The sequence below is a fragment of the Hypanus sabinus genome, chromosome 26, assembly GCF_030144855.1.
Source record: "Hypanus sabinus isolate sHypSab1 chromosome 26, sHypSab1.hap1, whole genome shotgun sequence".
NCBI lineage: Eukaryota > Metazoa > Chordata > Chondrichthyes > Myliobatiformes > Dasyatidae > Hypanus > Hypanus sabinus.
In genome coordinates, this window is record NC_082731.1 from 12601777 (window position 1) to 12623765 (window position 21989).

At 42.6% G+C, this 21989-nt stretch overlaps 1 protein-coding gene across 1 annotated transcript in view; it reads right to left on the bottom strand.

Moving 5' to 3' along the window:
- Positions 1-4045: 4045 nt before the first annotated feature.
- The window catches only part of LOC132381574 (zinc finger protein 271-like), a 28513-nt gene continuing 10569 nt past the window's right edge, over positions 4046-21989 (bottom strand). The window contains exon 3 of the mRNA XM_059951069.1: positions 4046-7871. Coding sequence (XP_059807052.1) covers positions 6919-7871 — 953 coding nt within the window. The 3' untranslated portion in view covers positions 4046-6918. The remainder of the gene's footprint in view (positions 7872-21989) is intronic.

Consider the following 21989-nt stretch of genomic DNA (forward strand, 5'->3'; position numbering starts at 1 on the left):
TTAAATATTTAAATATGGCATTGGAGTTCTGCTTAGCCACACAGGCATAAATGTAAAATGAGTAGAGCAGAGGACTAAGCACACAGCCTTACAGTGCAAACCTGTGCTGATGTAAACCATGGAGATGTTGTTGCCAACCCAAACTGACTGGGGTCTGCAAGTGAGGAAATCGAGGCTCACAGAAATCAGGTCGGTGACCCTTTACCATCACTGGGAAGGAAGGAAAAGAGGGAGGGAGGAGGAGAGGGGGGAGAGAGGTGGATGGGTGGTTGTGAGTATGAGTTTTAAATGGGACTGTCAGAGGTTCACAAAGAGGTGTGATACAGACGTGTTACAATAGATTGCAGTGTACTAAAGGAATCACAGACATGTCCGACAGGAAAGGCAGCCACTTCTGATAGGCAGGGACAGTGAATTACAGAGTTTGCTGATGATACCACTGTTGTGGGCCGTTTCAAAGGTGGTGAGGAATCAGCAGGCAGGAAGAAGAATGTTAGCAACTTTAAATTCCTGGCTGTTACTATTTCCAAGGACCTGTCCTGGACCCAGCACACAAGTGTGACAGTGAAGAAAGCACAACAGCACCTCTACTTCCTTAGCAGTCCGTGGGAAGTCAGCATGACATCAAAAACTTTGACAAACTTACATAGATGTGTAATGGAGAGTACATTGACTGGCTGTGTTACGGCATGGTATGGGAAGACCAATGCCTTTTTATAAATCCTACAAAAGGTAGCGAATTTGGCCCAGTACATCACGGGTAAAACGTTCTCAGCCATTGAGCACATCTACATGAAACACTAACGTAGGAAAGAGATCCTCACCACCCAGACCATGCTCCTTGCTCGCTGCTGCCATCAGGTAGAAAGTATAAAAGCCTCAGGACTCACACCACCAGGTTCAAGAACAGTTACTACCCCTCAACCACCAGGCTCCTGAACGAAAAGACGTAACTACTCACTTGCCCCATCAATGAGATGTTCCCACAACAAGTGATCTCACTTTAAGGACTCGTTATCTTGTAATGGTCTTGTTATTTATTGTTTTTTATTTATATCTACATTTACACAGTTTGTTATCTTCTGCACTCTGGTTGATCTTTCATTGATCCTGTTATAGTTGCTTTCTATAGATTTGCTGAGTATGCTCGCAGGAAAATGAATCTCAGGGTTATATCTGACATACATGTTCTCTGATAATGAAATTTACTTTAAACTTTGATCATAATATTGCAAAGTGGCCAAATAGAAAAGGAGATGCCATTCCTCATGGGTGTGATCTAGAGACCGGAGATTCTGCAGAAGCTGGAAATCATGTCTGTCAGAGTAAATTTATTATCAGAGTGCACACGTCTCATGGTAGTAGATAGTGACATATATATGTCAGTATATACTACCTTGAGATATATTTGCAGGCACTTACAATAAAGAAATAGAATAGATTTTATGGGGGGGGGGGTGTATACATAAAGACTGACAACCAACCAATGTGCAAAAGAAGACAAATAGTGGAATTTTTTTTAAATTAATAATGTCAGTTGTAGAGTCCAGAAAGTGATCCTGTAGGTTGTGAGTAAGTTCAGAGTAGAGGGCGAGTTAAGTTATTCACACCGGTTCAGGAGCTTAAGGGCTGTAGGGTAATAATTGTTTTTATACTTGGTGGTGTGGGACTTCCGCCTGATGGTAGTAGTGTGCCCAGATGGTGAGAGTCCTTGATGACGGATGCTGCTTTCGTTTGGCAACGCTCCTTGTAAACATGGTAAACGGTGGGGAGAAGTTTGCCCGTAATGGACTGGGCTGTGGACTTCTCAGCTCATGAACATTGTTATTTCTACACTGGTCAGGAGACTCTCCACTGTGCATCTGTAGGTGACATGCCGAGTCTATGTAAACATCTAAGAAAGTGGAATATAGTGACATTTGATCATTTGATACTTTGATTATAAATTTACTCTGACTTATCTTAAGGAATACACAACATGCTGGAGGGGTTTGGCAAGCCACCATTTCCGGCCAAGACCTTAAGTCCTGATGAAACATCAACTATCTATTTCCCTCTATAAATACTGCCTGACCTGTTGAGTTCCTCCAGCATTTTATAGGTGTGTGTAATGGTCTCTGTATTGTCGAACGTTGTATGTATGTCTCTGTACAGATCAGAGTTAAGAGTTAGAGGCTGCTTTACCAATAGCTCCAAGCAGAGTACATGGCTGTTGCTGACTAGTTCTTGGTCAACTCTATCAATCTCTCCAAACAGGGTAGTCAGCCCTTTTTGCAGTTGCTCCTACAGACTGCAACCCATGAAGTCATAGGATAATTTAGCACAGGAACAGACCCTCTGGCCCAATTATCAGATACCCATCTGTACTAATCCAGTTACCAACTCTTTCTGCAGAAATTGGTTAGGATCCTTTATTCATATTATTTTTATCCAATGTGCAGAACATTGGTATATTTTAAAACAAAGTATCCCTATTCCATCCGTTGGGGTTCGGATAATTTGCTTCCCATGCAGTTCTCAAAGTTTGGAGGCAACTGATGAGGCTCAGGCAGGAGGTGGTCTTCAGCACAACACCTGTAAGGGCAGGTAGGTCACTGGAGCAGAAGACTGAAAATGTAAACCAGAAGCACTTGGCTGATCAAACAGCCGGGTTGGCCAGCATAAATGCAGTTTCAGATCACCAAAACCTAAAGACATAAAAGGTAAGACTCTGGGAGGTGGTGCAATGCATCCACCTTTCTGCCAGGGATTATATGCACTACTGAGAAATGCATTAAAAGATTTGCAATGCTGCCCTGATTCTTCCCTCCCTCTCGGTTAATGTCAGGGAGCCACGGCAGACAAAATATTGGGAATCCCACTCCCAACAATCAGAGCACTCTGTGAATTGGGATGGTATTACATCTCTTTAAAGGCTTTGAGAACCACCTTGAATAAAATTTCAGTTCATCTCTGCCCATAGTGACCAACTCCCATTATGAGATTGTAAATACACACTCGTGCTGATGATCTCTTGCCATGACAGGACAAGGGCTGTCTGTTGCAGGAGTCTGGTAAACTGTAAGCTCAACCTCATGCTGGGGGTGTGGACCTGTGAGAGGAGACTGCCATTGGTACACCTATCCCACAGAAAACCCACACATTCCATATTGAGGAGGTACAGAGACTCCTGGCAGAACAGCACCAGAATTGAACTCCAAAATCCAGAATGCCCCAAGCTGTAAGTGTCACGCCAACCCTGGCTACTGTTGGCAGTACACCTCCTGTGTTTTGAGGTGTACACTGCAGAATATGGAAAGGCATAGTTTGGTGCTACCTGGTAGACCAGATCTGAGCAATGATCTTATTTAATTGAAAGACACCGATTGGTAACAGGCTGTTCCGGCCCAACAAGCCCACGCCGCCCATTTACACCCATGTGACCAATTAATGTACTAACCCATACGCCATTGGAAAGTGGGAGGAAGCTGGAGCACCTTGTGGTCACGGGGTGAACATACAAACTCCTTACTGACCAATGGTAATTTCGTCATTAGTGCCCAGTCTTCATGGAAAGGTGGCTCCCATGTTGCGGGAAGTGGACCAGTTGTCCTGGATATGTTTTGGGGAGGGCAGGTATTGCAGTATTGTACGGCAGGGATAAGTTGTACATTACATCTGGTTTGCAGATGTTAAGCAGTAGGGTCATTGTCAATAAACACTGATGTTGACATAGAGACCAGTCTCTTAAATTTACCCAAAAAATATGAGCCGATGCAGGCCATGTTCCCCTTTGAGTAACTATGGCTGATCTTCTACCTTGATGACAATATGCAGAAATATATCTGTTTCTCTGTTGAACCCTACAAGGCAGAGGATTCCAGAGACTTGATCGCCCTCCCCAGACCCCTATGAACAAAATTTCAGTTCATCTCTGCCTTTAGTGACCAATTCCCATTGAGACTGTGACCCCTAGTTTTAGACTCAGCAACCCGGTAAAGTGTTTCCCTGGCCATCCAGCCTGTCGACCCTGTGAGACATTTGTAAGTTTCAATGAGATACTTAATTCAAAGACAAAGTTGAGTTTATTTACAAGTACATGTATGCACAGATAGACTGGAAGACTTGCTTTTTGCAGCATAGACTCACAGCAAGCAAGTACGTCATTGCAATACAAGCCTAGTTTACACAATTTCTCATCCCACAGCAAACTTTGGAACTGGTCCAGTGAACCTTTACTGCACTCCTCCTTCACTAAGTGTACCCCAAGGTGGACACCTGAACTGCCCGGACTCAAAGATCTATACAAATGCAGTCAGTCATCTTTACACTTGCACTTAAAAATGCCGACATCTCACTTTCTTTCCATGCAGGCATCAATCACATTATAATCTCCTGCCACGACAGTCAGGAGTGTCTTTTTTCTGGAGTCTGGTAAATGATACGGCCCAGTTTTAGCCACCACTGGGTCACTTAGCCTGCCAGTGTACTTTAGAAGCTAAACACAATCATCAGATGAGTGCATTCACCTTAATGACCGAGATTGGTTTCACAATAAAGGGAATATCATTCATGTTGAAGTTGTACAAGACATTGGTGAGGGCTAATCAGGAGTATTCTGTGCAGTTCTAGTCACCTAATTACAGAACAGATATCAGTAAGATTGAAAGAGTGTGGAGCTAAATGTACAGGGATGTGCCAGGACTTAAGGATCCGAATTATACGAAAAGGTTGAAGATTAGAACTTTACCCGAGAACATAGATTGAGGGGAGATTTGATAGAGGCATACAAAATTAAGAGGGGTATAAATAGGATAAATACAACCAGGCTTTTTCTACTGAAGTTGGGTGGGTCCAGAACTATCGTTTAAGAGTGAAAGGTGAAATATTTAAGGGGAACCTGAGGGGATTCTCCTTTACTCTAGAGGGTGGTAAGAGTGTGGATCGAGCTGCCAGCAGAACGGAGTGGGGGTGTGTGTCTGATGCAGGTTCAAGTCAGGGAGATTTGGTGAAATAAAGGGATAGGAAAGGGATGAGGCCCCTGGTCCAGTTGTAGGTTAATGGGACTCGGCAGAATAGATTGGCAGGGACTAGATGGGCAGAATCATATGTTGCAGTGCTCTATGACTGGGTCACTTAGCTAAACACACTCATCTTAAGGTGTATTCACCTGAACACCTGAGGCTGGTTTTAGAATGGAGGGAAGGTAGTTTGTAGTTTCTCATTTGTCCTCTGCATTGATTTGCCAATATATGAATCAGGTTTATTATCACCAGTACGTCATGTGAAATTTGTTAACATTAACATTTCGGATGGGTTAATGGCCAATAACAGAGAAGGAATAAATAAGGAATTTTCACTTTGGAATCGGTGATGTACACCCAGCTGTTCACGATCCACTTTAACCATTTGGATTGGGGTCGGATGTGGTCAATTATCTATCCAATGATATAAAGCTAGGAGCTGCAGTGTGGAACACAGGAGGACGCAGATGATTTATGGGCTTGTAGCATGGAAATAATAGGTGGTGCACAATGCAGAAAAGTTTCATCTAATCGTCTTTGGCAGGAAAGAGGGAAAGGTGCTTTAACAATTACAAACTGAGGGAGGAACTCAGCGGGTCAATTAGTGGCTTTGGAGAGGAATAAACATGACATTTTTGGGCTAAGACTCTTCATCAAGACTGGAAAGGAGAAAAGTAGAGTATATTTTAAATGCTAAGATCTTGAAACGTGCTGCTGCTTAGAAACCAGATGCCCTTGTATATGACTAATTCAAAGTTAATACTGGAGGCAAACGGTTTTGGCTCTTTACTGCAATGGGACGAGTACGGGAGTCCTGCCTACTGTGTCTGATTTCCTGACCCAAGAAAGGATGTGTGCTCAGTGCATAGAGTGCATTGAAGGTTCACCAGTTTGACTCCTGGGCCAGACACTTTGTTGTACAGGAGATTAAAAATGCAAAATAAATATATTTTCGAAAAAATGAAGAAACTCCTTAAAATGCATAAGCTGATAGAGCATGGCCTGAGATTCCTGCAAATCCAGAGCAATACACACAAAATACAGGAGGAACATCCAAAATTGGATAAAGTATGTATACTTATCCAAATGTCCTTTAAATGTCGTTCACCCTCTGCGTGAAGAAGTCGTCCCTCGGGTCCTGTATAAATCTTTCCCTCTCAGCATTAATCCATAAACACAAGACATTCTGCAGATGCTGGAACTCCAGAACAACACACACAAAATCCTGGAGGACCTCAGCAGGTCAGGCAGCTTCGACAGAGCCAAATAAGCAGTCAGCATTTTGTGCCGAGACCCTCAACCAGGAACGATCAGGACCCATGATTCCAACACCGGTTAATGACGCACCACCATGAGGTCCAAACCAAAGCAGTGACTGATGTTTAGAAAGGATTGATTCAATTTACATTTTTATGGTCAGACTGTATTGGCTATTGACAGTGTCCGTTACCAGCAACGAAACCCCCGCCAGACCCCCACAAGTCTATCAGTCGGAGGGTATGAATGGACCAGCGAGGTTCTCCTCAACAGGCAGCGGAGGGGCGTGTTCTGTCAGCAGCCCATGAGGGGTTCATTTACTGAATCCATCACTGATCTTAACAGCAGGGAGACCGGCCCTTTGTCTCACTGACTCTGTGCTCACCATCAACCACCCATTTACACACCAGTGCTGTATTAATTATATATTTTTAAAATTGTCCTCTAACCCAGATTTACCAACACGGCAAGGGCAGATTGAACTGGACAATTAACCAGTCCACCAGCACGTCTGTGGGACATTGGGGGTGAGTGGTGGGTGGAATGCAAATCCAGCCACAGGGCGAACTCCATGCAAGGGCTGTGACCAAATCTGGGTCTCGGGCACTGCCAGGCAGTTCTACACTGGCGGTAGGGGATGACAGGGTGGCTGATGGAGTCAAATGTGGACCCGCTGATGCCTCAGTAGGTTGGAGGAGTAGGCGAAGCCCTTCCCACATCTGGAGCAGGTGAAAGGGCGTTCACCGGTGTGGACTCGCCGGTGTTTCACCAGGGTGGAGGAGTGGCGGAACCGCTTGGTGCAGAGTGGGCAGCGGAAGGGGCGCTCGTCTGTGTGCACCCGCTGGTGCCTCAGCAGGTCCTCTGGCCTCTTAAAGCTCTTGCTGCAGCTGTCACACCGGTAGGGCCGCTCGTCGGTGTGGACCCGCTGGTGGCTGACGAGGTGGGAGGAGCGAGTGAAGCCCCGGCCACACTCGACGCAGGCGAAGGGCCGCTCGCCGGTGTGGACGCGCAGGTGGGTGAGCAGGTTAGAGGACTGGGCAAAGCCACGGCTGCAGACGGAGCAAGTGAAGGGCCGCTCCTTAGTGTGGACCCTCTGGTGCCGCAGCAGGTTGGACGACTGGCTGAACCTTCGGCCGCAGTGGGAGCAGCCAAAGGGCCTGTCCCCCACGTGGATCCGCCGGTGCACCTTCAGCTCGTTTGAGTTCTTGAATCTCTTGCCACAGTCGGGGCAATGGAACGGTCTCTCGTCTGTGTGGGCGTACTGGTGCCGGAAGAGGTGCGAGGAGTGCAGAAACCCCTTCCTGCACACGCAGCACTCAAACATGTTATCCCCACTGTGCACGCTCTGGTGTGTCAGCAAGGCGGAAGACAGCGTGAAACCCTTTCCACACACAGAGCATGGGAATGGCCTCTCCCCAGTGTGAGTGCGCCTATGAGTTTCCAGCTGAGATGGGTAATTGAAGCACTTCCCACAGTCCCCGCACTTGTAGGGTCTCTCCGTGTTGCAGAGTCGCTCCTGGCGTTTCTCCAGTCTGGAAGAATGGCCGAATCCTTGTCCACAAATACAACACTTTTGCAGCCTCCCTGCACCATGAATGGCACGTGGAAATCCTCAATCTGATTGGGCCTCAGACTCGATAATCTCTGAATCGTTTTCCCCACGATTGCACTGACAGACAATTTTCTTTCCACGTTGAGAGGCTGGTAATCCACAGATCCTGATGAGTCGAGTGACTCCTAACAAAATGCTAACTTTGCGATCCCACCTTTGCAAATCCACTTCTACAATCCTATCAAAGGAGTTTACACAAATGATCACTTTATAGTACAGGATTAAAATTCAGAACAACACTTTAACAGACATTTTTGCACCCGTTGCTCTCCCGCTTCAAGCATGTGCCCAATTCCCCAATCCACCTGTTTAAACACATTCTAGCCACATCTTCACCACTGGGAGCCTATTCTACTCCTGACCATAACATAGCGGCGAAGAATTAGGTTATTCAGCCCTTCAAGTCTGTTCCACCATTCAATCGCATTGGATATTAATCCAACCCAAATCTCCTGCCTTCTCCCCATAACAGCATTACCAATCAATCTCTGCCTTCACAACCTGGCATCCACAGCTCTCTGTGGCAATAAGTTCAAGATTTACTTCCCTCTGACTGAAGAAATTCCTCCTCATCTCTGTCCTAAAGTGACATCCTATTCTGAGACTGTGCACTCTGGTCCTAGACTCCACAACTAATGGAACATCCTCTCCATATCCACTCTCGGTATCCAGTAGGTTTCATAAGATCCCCCACCCCTCATCCCTCTCAACAGGTGGAGTACGTGCACATCCTCACACGGGTCCCATGATGGAAATCTCCCCTCCATTCTGCATTGGCCAATTCCAACTCCTCTTGGGTTGAATGGCTCCCCTACCCGCCTTTCAGGATCTTAACCATCTCACATCCCCCTCACTGGTTCCTTCCTGCTTGTTGCGGGACTGAATCTCCAACTTCACCCACACCCCGTTCAGAAACTTGTTCTGGGTCGACCCCGCAATCTCGGCTTACGGCGCCCACCGCCCTCCTTACACATAATATGTGAATTCACACCAATACTCACAAAGATTAGCAGGTTTGCTGCAAAATCACAGCCAACACTTCCCTCCACAAACTTTATATTTATACATTTAAAAAAACTTTGATTTGATTTTGTTTATAATCTCTGCAACCGGACAAAGGACAGGACATTAACGCAGGAAGTACCGCCCAGCGGCGGGAAGTCAAGTCTTTCCGCGCCCTGTGATTGGTGCACGATCGAGTGGGCGCGGGAAGCCATCCCCCAAGCGTTATTGGTCAGGAACCACGTCCATCATCCGCAGAAGTAGCAGCATCGGCAGGGCTGGTTCGGGAGGAAGGGTCTGAGGGTCTATTGGGATCTCCTCGGCAAGAGGGACCAAAATCCCTGCTTGGAAAGTTGCTAATGCTACATGGTAGGGTTTGAAGTAGGGCTGGAGGATGGGACTGTGAGGAGGAGCAAGTCAAGGCATAAAGCAAGAGCGAGTTCAGCAGTCAGGACAGCCGGGGCAGGGAGGCAAATACTCAGTTAAACTACGGTTATTTCAATACACCAAGGTTCAACAGGTAAGTCAGAAGAACTCAGGGCATGGATTGGCTCTGAGGACTGAGGAGGTGTCATCACAGCAAAAACAGAGTTGAAAGAACGGCTGGACTGGCATCTCAGTATTCTGGAACACAGATGCTTCTGGCATGTCGGAGGTAGAGGCGAGTGAGTGAGGGGGCTGGGCCTTTTTGATAAGACGTAACGGTGGTACTCAGACACCAGTGATTCTGCAGATGCTGGAAATCTGGAGCAAAGCACACAAAACGCTGTAGGAACTGAGCCGGACAGGCAGTTTGTCTGGAGGGAAATGAACAGCTGACGATTCGAACTGAGACCCAAACGTTCATTGACTGCTCATTTCTCACCACATTTACTTGCCTGACCGGCTGAGTTCCTCCAACATTCTGTGGGTATGTTGTACAGCAGTGCTTACAACTAACATTCTTGTAGAATAGTCTGGGAAGGCTTTATGGGTAGAACTTGGAAAGAGGGGAAGGTCACTTGTGGGATTGTATTATGGAAACCTCCAATAGTCAGTGGGAACATAAGGACCACGTATATGATTGTAATGACATTTGTGGGGTGCATCATATTCTAATTCATGAATAGTCTTAAATTAACTTTGGTAATTAAAGATCATAAGTCGTAGTGTGTGTAAAAAAACAAGCCGATCGCCCTGAGGAGAGAGAGAGAGAGATCAGAAGTTCACACTGGACAGAGTACAGAGCTAATGTTATATTTTCTGGTAGATATATTTTTGTGAATATTGGCAGTTTCACTATTTTTGCTAATTTTTGTAAGTTTGATTTTTGACACACCTAATAAACACCCCAGCACTGAAGTGCTAAACGACTCCAGGCATTTTTTCCCTCTGGCCATGACACATGTATCTAACACACAATCAGCCCACACAGATGACAAGGGTTTGGGCGCAGGTGCAATGATTTCCTGGCTTACGGAGGGGTTCCTCCAAGTAGGAATTCAGTCCGCAGTAGTATCAATGGAATCTTGCAGAAAATTCCAAATGGTTGAGTCCTGGTTTAACGACACTTTGCACAATATATTGCCAGGCTGCCGCACCTGCAATCTGGGTCAAGGAACAGAGCCACTTTGTAGCCTGGAAAGGATCTGCCGTTTCTCCTTCCAAGTTACTAAGCATGAAGATTCTTACCAAGGACAAGAGTCTAAAGTTGGCTTAAGACAGCATGGACAAAGTGAAGTTGGGGGATGAGCAGCCATCATGGAGAATCCGGGTGTGCAAGTTCCAGAACCTGAAATTTTGAAAGATGACAACCAATGCTTCGGTCAAACCTCTCATTATCATTTCACGTTCTATTGAAAGGTCCTCAATTTTGATCAGAAAAGATGTGGTTAAACATCAAAGTTCAAAGTTGAAAGTAAATTTATGATCAAAGTACGGTATATAACAACCATGTACAACCTCGAGATCCGTCTTCTTGCCAGAACCGGAAACGCAATAGAATCCACGAAAAACCACGCAACAAAGACTGACAAAGATTCACAGTGCCAGAGGACAAATCGTGCAAATAATTAACAGTGAACAAATAATATACAGAAGGTCAGCTTCAGAATCCCGAAAGATTTATGAGGATGTTGCCAGGGCTAGAGGGCGTGAGCTACAGAGAGATGTTGGCCAGGCTGGGTCTTTATTCCTTGGAGAACAGTTGAATGAAGGTTGACCTTGTAGGGCAGGGGTTCACCAACCTTTTTAATGCCATGGACTCCTGTTATAGAGGCTCATAAGATCACGAGGGGCACAGATACCGTGTATGGTAACATTTAAGAACATAGAATAGTACAGCACATTATAGGCCCTTCAGCCCACAATGTTGTGCCGACCCTCAAACCCTGCCTCCCATATAATCCCCTGCCTTAAATTCGTCCATATACCTGTCTAGTAGTCTCTTAAACTTCACTAGTGTATCTGCCTCCACCACTGACTCAAGCAGTGCATTCCACACACCAACCACTCTCTGAGTGAAAAACCTTCCTCTAATATCCCCCTTGAACTTCCCTCCCCTTACCTTAAAGCCATGTCCTCTTGTACTGAGCAGTGGTGCTCTGGAGAAGAGGCGCTGGCTATCCACTCTATCTATTCCTCTTAATATCTTGCACACCTCTATCATGTCTCCTCTCATCCTCCTTCTCTCCAAAGAGTAAAGCCCTAGCTCCCTTAACAAGTTCAAAATTAGGGAGCATACATTTAGGATGAGAGGGTAAATGTTTTTATGTGCATAGTGATGGGTATGTCAAAGAAACTGTCAGAGTAAGAAGCTGAGGCAGGGATGATTGTATCATTTAAGAATCACTTGGACTAATACTGTACATCTATGGTTGAGGGTTAGAGGGATTTGGGCTGAATGCAGGAATTTAGTACAAGATGGGTAGGCACTACGGTTTGCGTGGATTTGGGCCAAAGGACGTGTGTTATTCTATGATTCTAAGGGAGGGTAAATGTTGGGGAGAAAAGGCACTAGTTTAAAAGAAAAGTATTGGAGAATATAATGATAACGTGCCAATATTCACCCCCTCCCTCCAATAAGATGAGGAGCTGCTTCACAAGGTTTTGGACGATGGAGATAGTGGATTTAAAAGTTTTTTTTAAATTTAATGATTTAGCATGAAATAGGCCCTTCAGGGCACGTTGCCGCAGTAACCCCTGCCAACACTAACCACAAGACAATTTAAAATGACCAATTAACCTACCAACTAGTAGATCTTTGGACTGTGGCAGCAAACCAGAACACCAGTGAAGAGCCACACGTTCCACAGGGAGAACGGACAAACAGAATGGCTTGAATTCTGAACTCCGAACCCCTTGAACTGTTAGAGCGGAGAGCGAACCGCTATGACAATAGACAATAGATGCAGAAGTAGACCATTCAGCCCTTCAAGCCTGCACCGCCATTCTGAGATCATGGCTGATCATCTACTATCAATACCCGGTCCTGACTTGTCCCCATATCCCTTGATTCCCCTATCCATAAGATACCTATCTAGCTCCTTCTTGAAAGCATCCAGAGAATTGGCCTCCACTGCCTTCCGAGGCAGTGCGTTCCAGACCCCCACAACTCTCTGGGAGAAGAAGTTTTTCCTTAACTCTGTCCTATGTTACCGTGGCTCCATTTCGTCAATGTAAGTAACAAAGTATTTACATTTTTACAAGTAGGTAAACTCAAAGTTCTTCAAGGAATGCTAGGTAAACAGTCAGAGGCTGAAAAGGAGGCAGAGACAAGGTAATGGCAGCCTGGCAACAGCCAGAGCGACAGAACAGCGGAAGGAAATTAATCATCCAGGAATACGAAGGATGACCTGAAACAAGGCGAGCAACTGCTGACAAAGGAGGAACACCGAGTCCTCTGCCTGGACTGGTAGAAAGCATGACTGAGCAGATAGACAGAAGGACAATGGGGCAATCCCCAGAACGAGGAGGAAAGAGAAATGAGCACGTCTGAGGCACCAGGTCAAATGAGTAAAATTAAGCGGTACATACCAAAGAACACAACATTGCTAACATCCGTGACTGTGTGGCTCCAACACCATATTCACGTTTGCTGATGACACCACCATTGTGGGTCATACCAAGGGTGGTGATGAATCAGCATACGGTGGGGGGGGGGAGAGATTGAAAACTTGGCCAAGTGGTATAATAACAACATCCTCTCACACAATGTCAATGAGACCAAGGAACTGATTGTAGACCAGGAGAGGGAAACCAGTGGTCCATGGGTCAGTAATCATCGGAGTATGAGAGGTGGAGAGGGTCAGTAACTTTAAATTCCTGTGTCTCGCTATCTCAGAGGACCTGTCCTGGACCCATCATTTAAACATTATTGTGAAGAAAGCACAACAGCACCTCGACTTCCTCTGGAGTCTGGAGAGATTTGGTATGTCATCAAAAACTTTGGCAAAGTTCTGTAGATGTGAGGTGGGAGGTGCTGACTGGCTGCGTTACAACCTGGTATGGGAACACCAAAGCCTTTGAGTGGAAAATCCTACAAAAAGTAGTGGATTTGGCCCAGTATGACACGGGTAAAGCTCTCTCAACTATTGAGCACATCTTCTTGAAGCAGCAGCATCCATCATCAAAGATCCTCACCACCCAGGCCATGCTCTCTTCTCACTGCTGCCGTCAGGTAGAAAGTACAGGTGCCTCAGGACTCACTCCACCAGGTTCAAGAACAGTTACTACCCCTCAACCATCAGGCTCTTGAACAAAAGAGGATAGTTACACTCATTTAAGGACTATTGTTGTTTCATACTTGTTAATTTTTGGTTTTTATTTATATTTGCATTTGCATAGTTTACAGTTAATAGTTCCTGATGTTTACAGTAACTGTTCGATAGATTATGTCCACAGAAAAAGAATCTCTCAGGGTTGTATGTGGGGACGTGTATGTACTCTGATAATACATTTTACTTTGAACTTTGATATCAATCAGCCTTACAAGATGAATAAGAAACGAGCAGCTTTTAAAATGAGGGTTCTTTATTGACTTAGTGAAATACAGTGCGGAATCAGACTTTGTGGCTCTTGGAGCCAGGCAGACCAGCAATCCCCCAATTTAATATTAACCCAATCACGGGAAAATTTACAATGACCAATTGACCTACCATCCAGTATGTCTTTTTGATTTTTGACTGTGGGAGGAAACACACTTGGAAATGGGGAGAATGTACAAGGCAGCGGTACGATTTGGACCCAGGTCACTGGTACTGTAAAGTGTTGTGCTAACGATCTCGCTACTGTGCCATTGTTACATGTCGCATCTCTAAAGCAAAAATTATTGTGGGAATGTCTCAAGGTAGAGCTGACTAAAACAAACAGTAATGCAAGATGGCAGGATCAACAACAGGTTGATTGGTCACTGTAGATTGCCTCTGGTCAAGTCAAGTCGTCACTTTTATTGTCATTTCAACCATAACTGCTGGTACAGTGCATAGTGAAAATGAGACAAAGTTTTTCAGGACCATGGTGTTACATGACACATTACAAAACTAGACTGAACTACATAAAAAAAACCAACACAGAGAAGAAAACACACAAAAACTACACTGGACTATAGACCCACACAGGACAGCATAAAGTGCACAAAAGAGTGCAGGCATTACAATAAATAATAAAAAGGACTATAGTGCAAGGTGAAAGTCCAGGCGCTTGGTATTGAGGAGTCTGATAGCTTGGGGAAGAAACTGTTACATAGTCTGGTCATGAGAGCCCGAATGCTTCGGTGCCTTTTCCCAGATGGCAGAAGGGAGAAGAGTTTGTATGAGGGGTGTGTGGGGTCTTTCATAATGCTGTTTGCTTTGCGGATGCAGCGTGTAGTGTAAATGTCTGTGATGGTGGGAAGAGAGACCCCAATGATCTTCTCAGCTGACCTCATTATCCACTGCAGGGTCTTGCGATCCGAGATGGTGCAATTTCTGAACAAGGCAGTGATGCAGCTGCTCAGGATGCTCTCAATACACCCCTTGTAGAATGTGATGAGGATGGGGGGGTGGGAGATGGACTTTCCTCAGCCTTCACAGGACGTAGAGACGCTGCTGGGCTTTCTTTGCTATGGAGCTGATGTTGAGGGACCAGGTGAGATTCTCCGTCAGGTGAACTCCAAGAAATTTGGTGCTCTTAACCATCTCTACCGAGGAGCCGTCGAGAGAGTGGTCGCTCTGTGCCCTCCTGAAGTCAACAACCATGTCTTCTGTTTTGTTCTCATTAAGAGACAGGTTGTTTGCTCAGCACCAGTCCGTTAGCCGCTGCACCTCCTCTCTGTAAGCTGACTCATCTTTCTTGCTGATGAGACCCACCACGGACGTGTCATCGGTGAACTTGATGATGTTGTTCGAGCTGTGTGTTGCGGCACAGTCGTGGGTCAGCAGAGTGAACAGCAGTGGACTGAGCACACAGCCCTGGGGGGCACCCGTGCTCAGTGTGATGGTATTGAAGATGCTGCTCCCAATCTGGACTGACTGAGGTCTCCCAGTCAGGAAGTCTAGGATCCAGTTGCAGAGGGAGGTGTTCAGGCCCAGTAGGCTCAGCTTTCCAATCGGTTTCTGAGGGATGATTGTGTTGAATGCTGAACTGAAGTCTATGAATCTGGCAGAATCTGGGGGAATTGATGGGAGTACTTTAGGATTGGTAGATTGCCTTGAGTGTACAGACAGCGGTTGAATCTGGGGATATTGATGTGAGTAGGATCAGTGTAGATGGGTAAATGGCACAGACCCAGTGGGTGAAATGCCCTGTCTCTGTATATAAACGGCTGAGCATTTCCAAAAACGTATTCCCTTTATTTCAGATTTTCAGCATCCACTCCATTTTTCTGTCCCTCTTGGAATTGAAAATTTCAGTAGCTTTGCAGTACCTGCAGGCTTTCTGCACAGGGATCAATGAGAGAAAACACACTTCCTCTTCCTTCTTTAGAGAAAGATCCATATCGGTTTCCCCCCTCACCCACCAGCCCCATACCCACTTAACAACCCTTTTGCTGCTAGCTTCATCAACCCTCATCTGGTTCCATTACCGCCTTCTGTCAATGTCCCTCACCCGGACCCACCCATCACCCGTTCCACTGGCTATTTCCCCTCTGCACTCTTGGTCCCGACCCGTTGCTAAGCTCCTCCAGTCCTTTTCACCACAGATTCCAGCATCTGAAATCTTACATATCACCGCCCAGAAGCTCCTCGCGCCTGCGCACTTGTGGTCCTTAAATGTACATTGGCCGCCTTTTGGCGCACTGTGCATTCTGGGTAGGGACATTGCCATTCTGGCGATTTGAAGGCGGGGTGGGGGGGGGGAGGGCGGATTGAGAAGTAGAGCATCTGGTGGGAATAAACATAAAGGGAGCTGGGTACTGGAAACCTGTATGTCGTGTCCTGTCCTGTCACTGTACTGGAGCAGATCGCCATTTTATATTTTAGCTAAGTTCAGTTCTAAACCTTTGGCACACAGGCCCTTACCAGGCATGAATCTCAACACAAAGTGTAGTCAGGCTTTTTCAATGACCTCTCTCGGGTGTTGGTATTAGTGAACCTTTTGAAAAGCACTCTTTTGTTAAATAAATTAAACAATAAAATAATGGGATATTTAACCTTCATCTACAAAAGCAAAATCCAAGTAAGGCAGGTGTACAGAAACACTTCTGGATCGAATAGCTGAAACCGTGTCCAGCCGGCAGTAACCCATTAATCACGGACTGTTTCCTCTCAGGAAACTCATCTTCTGAACTGCGCTAATCATGAAATCTCTTGGAGAAGGGAAGCAGGAAAGATAAATTCCCCTCAGCACCTACCTATCTGTGGCCTTAATTTTCAGATTCTAGTTTTTCTTCACCCATTCTATCAAAATATTCAAACCTCTCGAATTTGATTATCTGTTTGACTTCTTCTCCTTTGTGCTAAGACATGTGAATAACACCATAAGACACAGGAGCAGAATCTGGCCCATTGAGTGCTCTGCCATTAAATCATGGCTGATACTTTTTTGTAATCCTCCTCAACCCCAGTTTCTGGCGTTCTCCCTGTGATCTTAAATGCCTTGTCCAATCAAGAACCTATCAATCTCTCCCTTAAATACACCCAACGACCTGGCCTCCATAGCTGAACGTGGCAACAAATTCACCATCCTTTGGCTAAAGAAATTTCTCCGCATCTGTTATGAAAGGGTGCCCTCTTGTCCTAGACTCTCCTACCATGGGAAACCACATTTACTCTGTCTAGGCCTTTCAACATTCGAAATGTTTCAATGAGATCCCCCCCTCATCCTTCTGAATTCCAGCAAGTACAGACCCAGAGCCATCAAATATTCCTCATATGATATCCATCTCATTCCTGGAATTATCCTTGTGAATCTCCCCTGGACCCTCTCCAATGCCAGCACATCTTTTGTAACATGAGGGGCCCAAAACTGTTCACAATACTCACATGTCTCTGAAATTGTTAAACTCACTGTTACATTTGCAGGATTGTAAACAAGCTTAAATGAAAGAATGTGGTGCTGCTCCTTAAACTGATTCTAGGCATTGTTGAGGTCAGTGATTAGAGAAGTGAATTAAAGTGACACTGGATTGAATTGCTGACCAAACAGGTATTCTGCAAAGCTTATGTGGATGTGTTTTTTCATAAAATCACAAACATCTTGACATTTTAATAATATTGAATTAAATCTCCATCTGTAAGTCGGTTCCTCCTTATCCATCATTATCATTGTCATTATCAAGGGGGAATGATCTGACAATATTCTTGTTTTATATTCCATATTTTTCACTCTATCCTGAATAATCGTTGATAATAGGAAAGAATCTATCCTTGAGTAAATTTTATGTCTATTTGAATAAAATGAATAATCTCTTTCTCTTGGATTAATTCTTCTCCATATATCAATCAAATTTAAATCTTTCATCAATGATAAAGTTAATTTTACTACTTTTGATTTTGTAACAAACTTTCTTGACCTGTCTAAAACTGGGTCTAGACAAAAGTTGAAGTCTCCACCTATTAATATTTTATCATGTGCATCAGCCAAATTCAGAAAGGCCTCTTGTATAAATTTTGCATCATTTTCATTTGGTGCATAAATATTCATGAGTCCATAATTCTGAAAAAATTTGACAATGTATAATCACATATCTCCCCGCAGAATCAATACAGTTTGTATTTTAATTGGTAAAGTTTTATCAACCAAATTTGCAACTCCCCTAGCCTTTGAATTAAATGAAGCTGTAATAACATTTCCGACCCAATCTCTCTTTAATTTCTGGTGTTCTATCTCTGTTAAATGTGTTTCCTGTAAAAAGGCTATATCTGTTTTCATTTTCTTAATGCATGTTAAAATTCTTTTTCTTTTCACAGGTCCATTAAGCCCATTAACATTAAAACTTTAAAAGTTCTGTAAATTAGTCATTATTTTTAGCAAGTTTACTCCAATCTATAACAATACATAATATTTCAGCTCTCGTAGTACCTTGGGGAATCTTTTTAAAATTCTCCATGTTGCTATGTGTCTCCCCACGGCCGATCATCCAGGCAAAGAAAGAAAGTTAAATTGTACTCACATTCAGTTGATGATAAATTTGTATTATGGGAAGCATTGAAGGCATATTTGAGGGGCCAGAAAATAAGTTATACTTCTAAAATTAAGAAGGAATATATGGTAGAAACAGATCAATTGGAAAAAGAGATGATATATGACAGAAGACAACTTGTTAATAAGAAGCTACAATATAATACACTTCAGACATACCGAATAGAAAATGCAATTATGAGAACTAAACAGAAATGTTAAGAGCTAGGTGAAAGATCACACAAGATTCTTGCTTGGCAGTTAAAAACAGACCAGGCTTCCAAAATGATAAATGCAATTAGAACAAGTGTAAATAAAATTACTTATAAACCTTTAGAAATTAATGAAACTTTTAAAGTTTTTATTCTGAATTATATCAATCAATCAGAATCACAAAATGATATTGTTGAGATAGGAAGGTTTTTATCACAAATAACTCTCCCAAAATTGAATTCGGAAGGACAGAAGGAATTAGATATGCCTTTTACATTAAAAGAGGTCGAAGAAGCTCTAGGATCACTTCAGAATAATAAATCTCCAGGAGAAAATGGTTTTCCGCCTGAATTTTATAAAAAGTTTAAAGATTTATTAATTCCTCCTTTTATGGAGTTAATACTTCAAGCAGAAAGAACACATAAACTTCCAGAATCTTTTTCGACAGCAAGTTGAATAGTATTGCCAAAAAATGATAAGAGATCTTTTAAAGCCAACATCATATAGGCCTATTTCTTTTTTGAACATGGACTATAAAATAATAGCAAAGATTTTATCTAATAGATTATCTAAATACTTACCAAAATTAATACATATGGATCAAACAGGATTTATTAAAACCAGACAATCGGCAGATAATGTAACTCGGTTACTTAGCATAATTCATCTGGCACAAAAGAGGGAGGAAATGAGTGTGGCAAATTGCTTTGGATGCAGAAAAAGCATGTGATAGATTGGAATGGGATGTTTTATTTAAGGTATTGGAAAAGTAAGGATTAGGAGTATCTTTTATAAATTGAATTAAAACCTTAAATACTAATCCCAAAGCTAAAGTAGTGACAAACAACCAAATTTCAACCATCATTTCAGTTAACAAGGTCAACTAGACAAGGTTGTCCACTATCACCTGCTTTATTTGTATTGTCAATAGAACCATTAATTAACTGAATTAATTAATTAGAACTGACTCAGATATTATGGGTTTCAGAGTTAATCAGGAGGAACATAAGATTAACCTATTTGCTGATGATGTTCTGATTTATCTAACAAACCCATTGTATTTGTTGCGTAAATTATCTTCTAGATTGGAAGAATATGGAAAAATATCAGGGTATAAAATAAATTGGGATAAAAGTGAAATTTTACCCCTTGCTAAAGGAGATTATAGTCAATGTCGATTAGTAACTTAATTTAGATGGCCGATAAATGGTATAAAGTATTTAGGTATAAGAGTTGATAACGATATAAAGAATTTATATAAATTAAATTATTTGCCATTATTGAAAAAAATTCAAGAAGATCTTAAAAAATGGATGATATTAACAATAACATTAGTAGGTAGAGTCAATGCTGTAAAAATGAATATATTTCCTAGATTACAATATTTATTCCAAACACTACCAATACAACTACCGCACAAGTTTTTTCAAGAGTTAAATAAATGTGTGAGGAAAGGTAAGATGTCAAGAATATCGTTGGAAAGATTGACATGGAAATTTGACCTAGGAGGGTTACAATGACCAAACTTTAAGAATTATTACAAAGCAAATCAACAGATTTATTGCATCTTTTTTTGTTGAAGATAAACTGGCATGGATTATAATAGAATTAGATTAAATAGGAGAAAATACACCAGAAGATTTTATATATAAATGGGAATCTAAATGGATACGGGAAAAGAAAGAATCCCTTATAGTAAAACATTTGATTGATCTATGGAAAAAGACAAATGTTGATGATGAGATAAAGAAATCTTTATTAGCACAGAGACCTCTAATTCAGAATAGACTTATTCCTTTTACAATGGATAACCAACTCTTATATAGCTGGTTTCAAAAAGGGGTTAGATATATAGGAGACTGTTTTGAAGGAGATATATTAATGTCATTTGATCAATTAAAGAATAAATATAAAATATCAAATAACACTCTTTTCTGTTATTTCCAATTAAGGGCTTACTTAAGAGATTAACTGGGTCAAACAATGTTAATGCCAAAACCTAATGAAATAGAAACTTTAATACAAAAAGGAAAATTTTAAAAATTTACTTCTTGTACATATAATTTGATTCAAAAACAGACAATTAAACAAGGAATTCATAAGTCAAGACAAAAGTGGGAAACTGATTTGAAAATTAAAATTGATGAAACAAGTTGGTCAAGATTATGATTTGACAGTATGACAAATACAACAAATGTCTGACTTGGATTAGTACAATACAATTTTTACATCAATTATATATTACACCACAAAAAATAAATAGATTAAACCCAAATTTATCTGATCAATGTTTTCGATGTAATCAAGAAATTGGTACTTTTTTACACTCTACTTGGTCTTGTGCTAAAATTCAACCTTTTTGGATAAATTTAAGAGTTTTATTGGAACAAATTATTGGAACGCAACTTCCACCCACATAACCCAATATTATTTTTACTAGGTGATATTGAAGGGATAAAACCGAAACCTAAATTGAACAAATAACAGAAAGAATTTATAAAAATTGCAATTGGCAGTAGCCAAAAAGGCTATTGCAGTTACATGGAAATCAGATTTATACTTAACTATGGATCATTGGAAGAATGAAATTTTTAGCTGCATTCCACTTGAAAAAATTACTTATAATTTAAGAAATAAATATGACATATTTCTGAAAATTTGGCGCCCTTATTTACAAAAGATGGGATTAAATATATAGGTGCTCCGAAGATAAAGTTATTGGTCATCTGGGGGAAGAAATAAATATATATATTAAAGCTATTTTGAATTCCATGGAGCACGTGAGGACCTTCCAATATCCAAGTAGTCTTTCTTTTTTTTCTCTTTTTTTTAGATAGGAAAATGTTAGGGGGGAGGGTTGGGGACTGATGTTATTCTATTCTACTCTATGTAACCTTTTTGAAAATTCAATAAAAAATAATTTACAAAAAAGCTTATGTAAATGTTATCCAGAGATTCACTTGCACACTTTCTAATTTTATCGAGTGTATGTTTATGGTCTTCTGCTGCTGTCGCCCATCCATGTAAAGGTTTGACATGTTGTGCCTTCAGAGATGCTCTTCTGAACACCACTGATGTAAAGCGTAGTTACTTGAGTAACCACCACCTTCCAAGCACGGGTAAATAGCCCCACTGCCTTGTGGGCAGCCTTGGGAGAGACGAAAGCTATGGGAGTAAATCCAGAGTGGAGTCCCTAAGGTGGCTGGACATCACTGAACATCCTTCCGGCAGCTCCTGCAGCCAAGCTGCTGCCATACATAGTGCTTCGTAAACTTTCCTTTGGACTACACTAGTGAGGCAGTGAGGGGGATCTTGACAAAAGG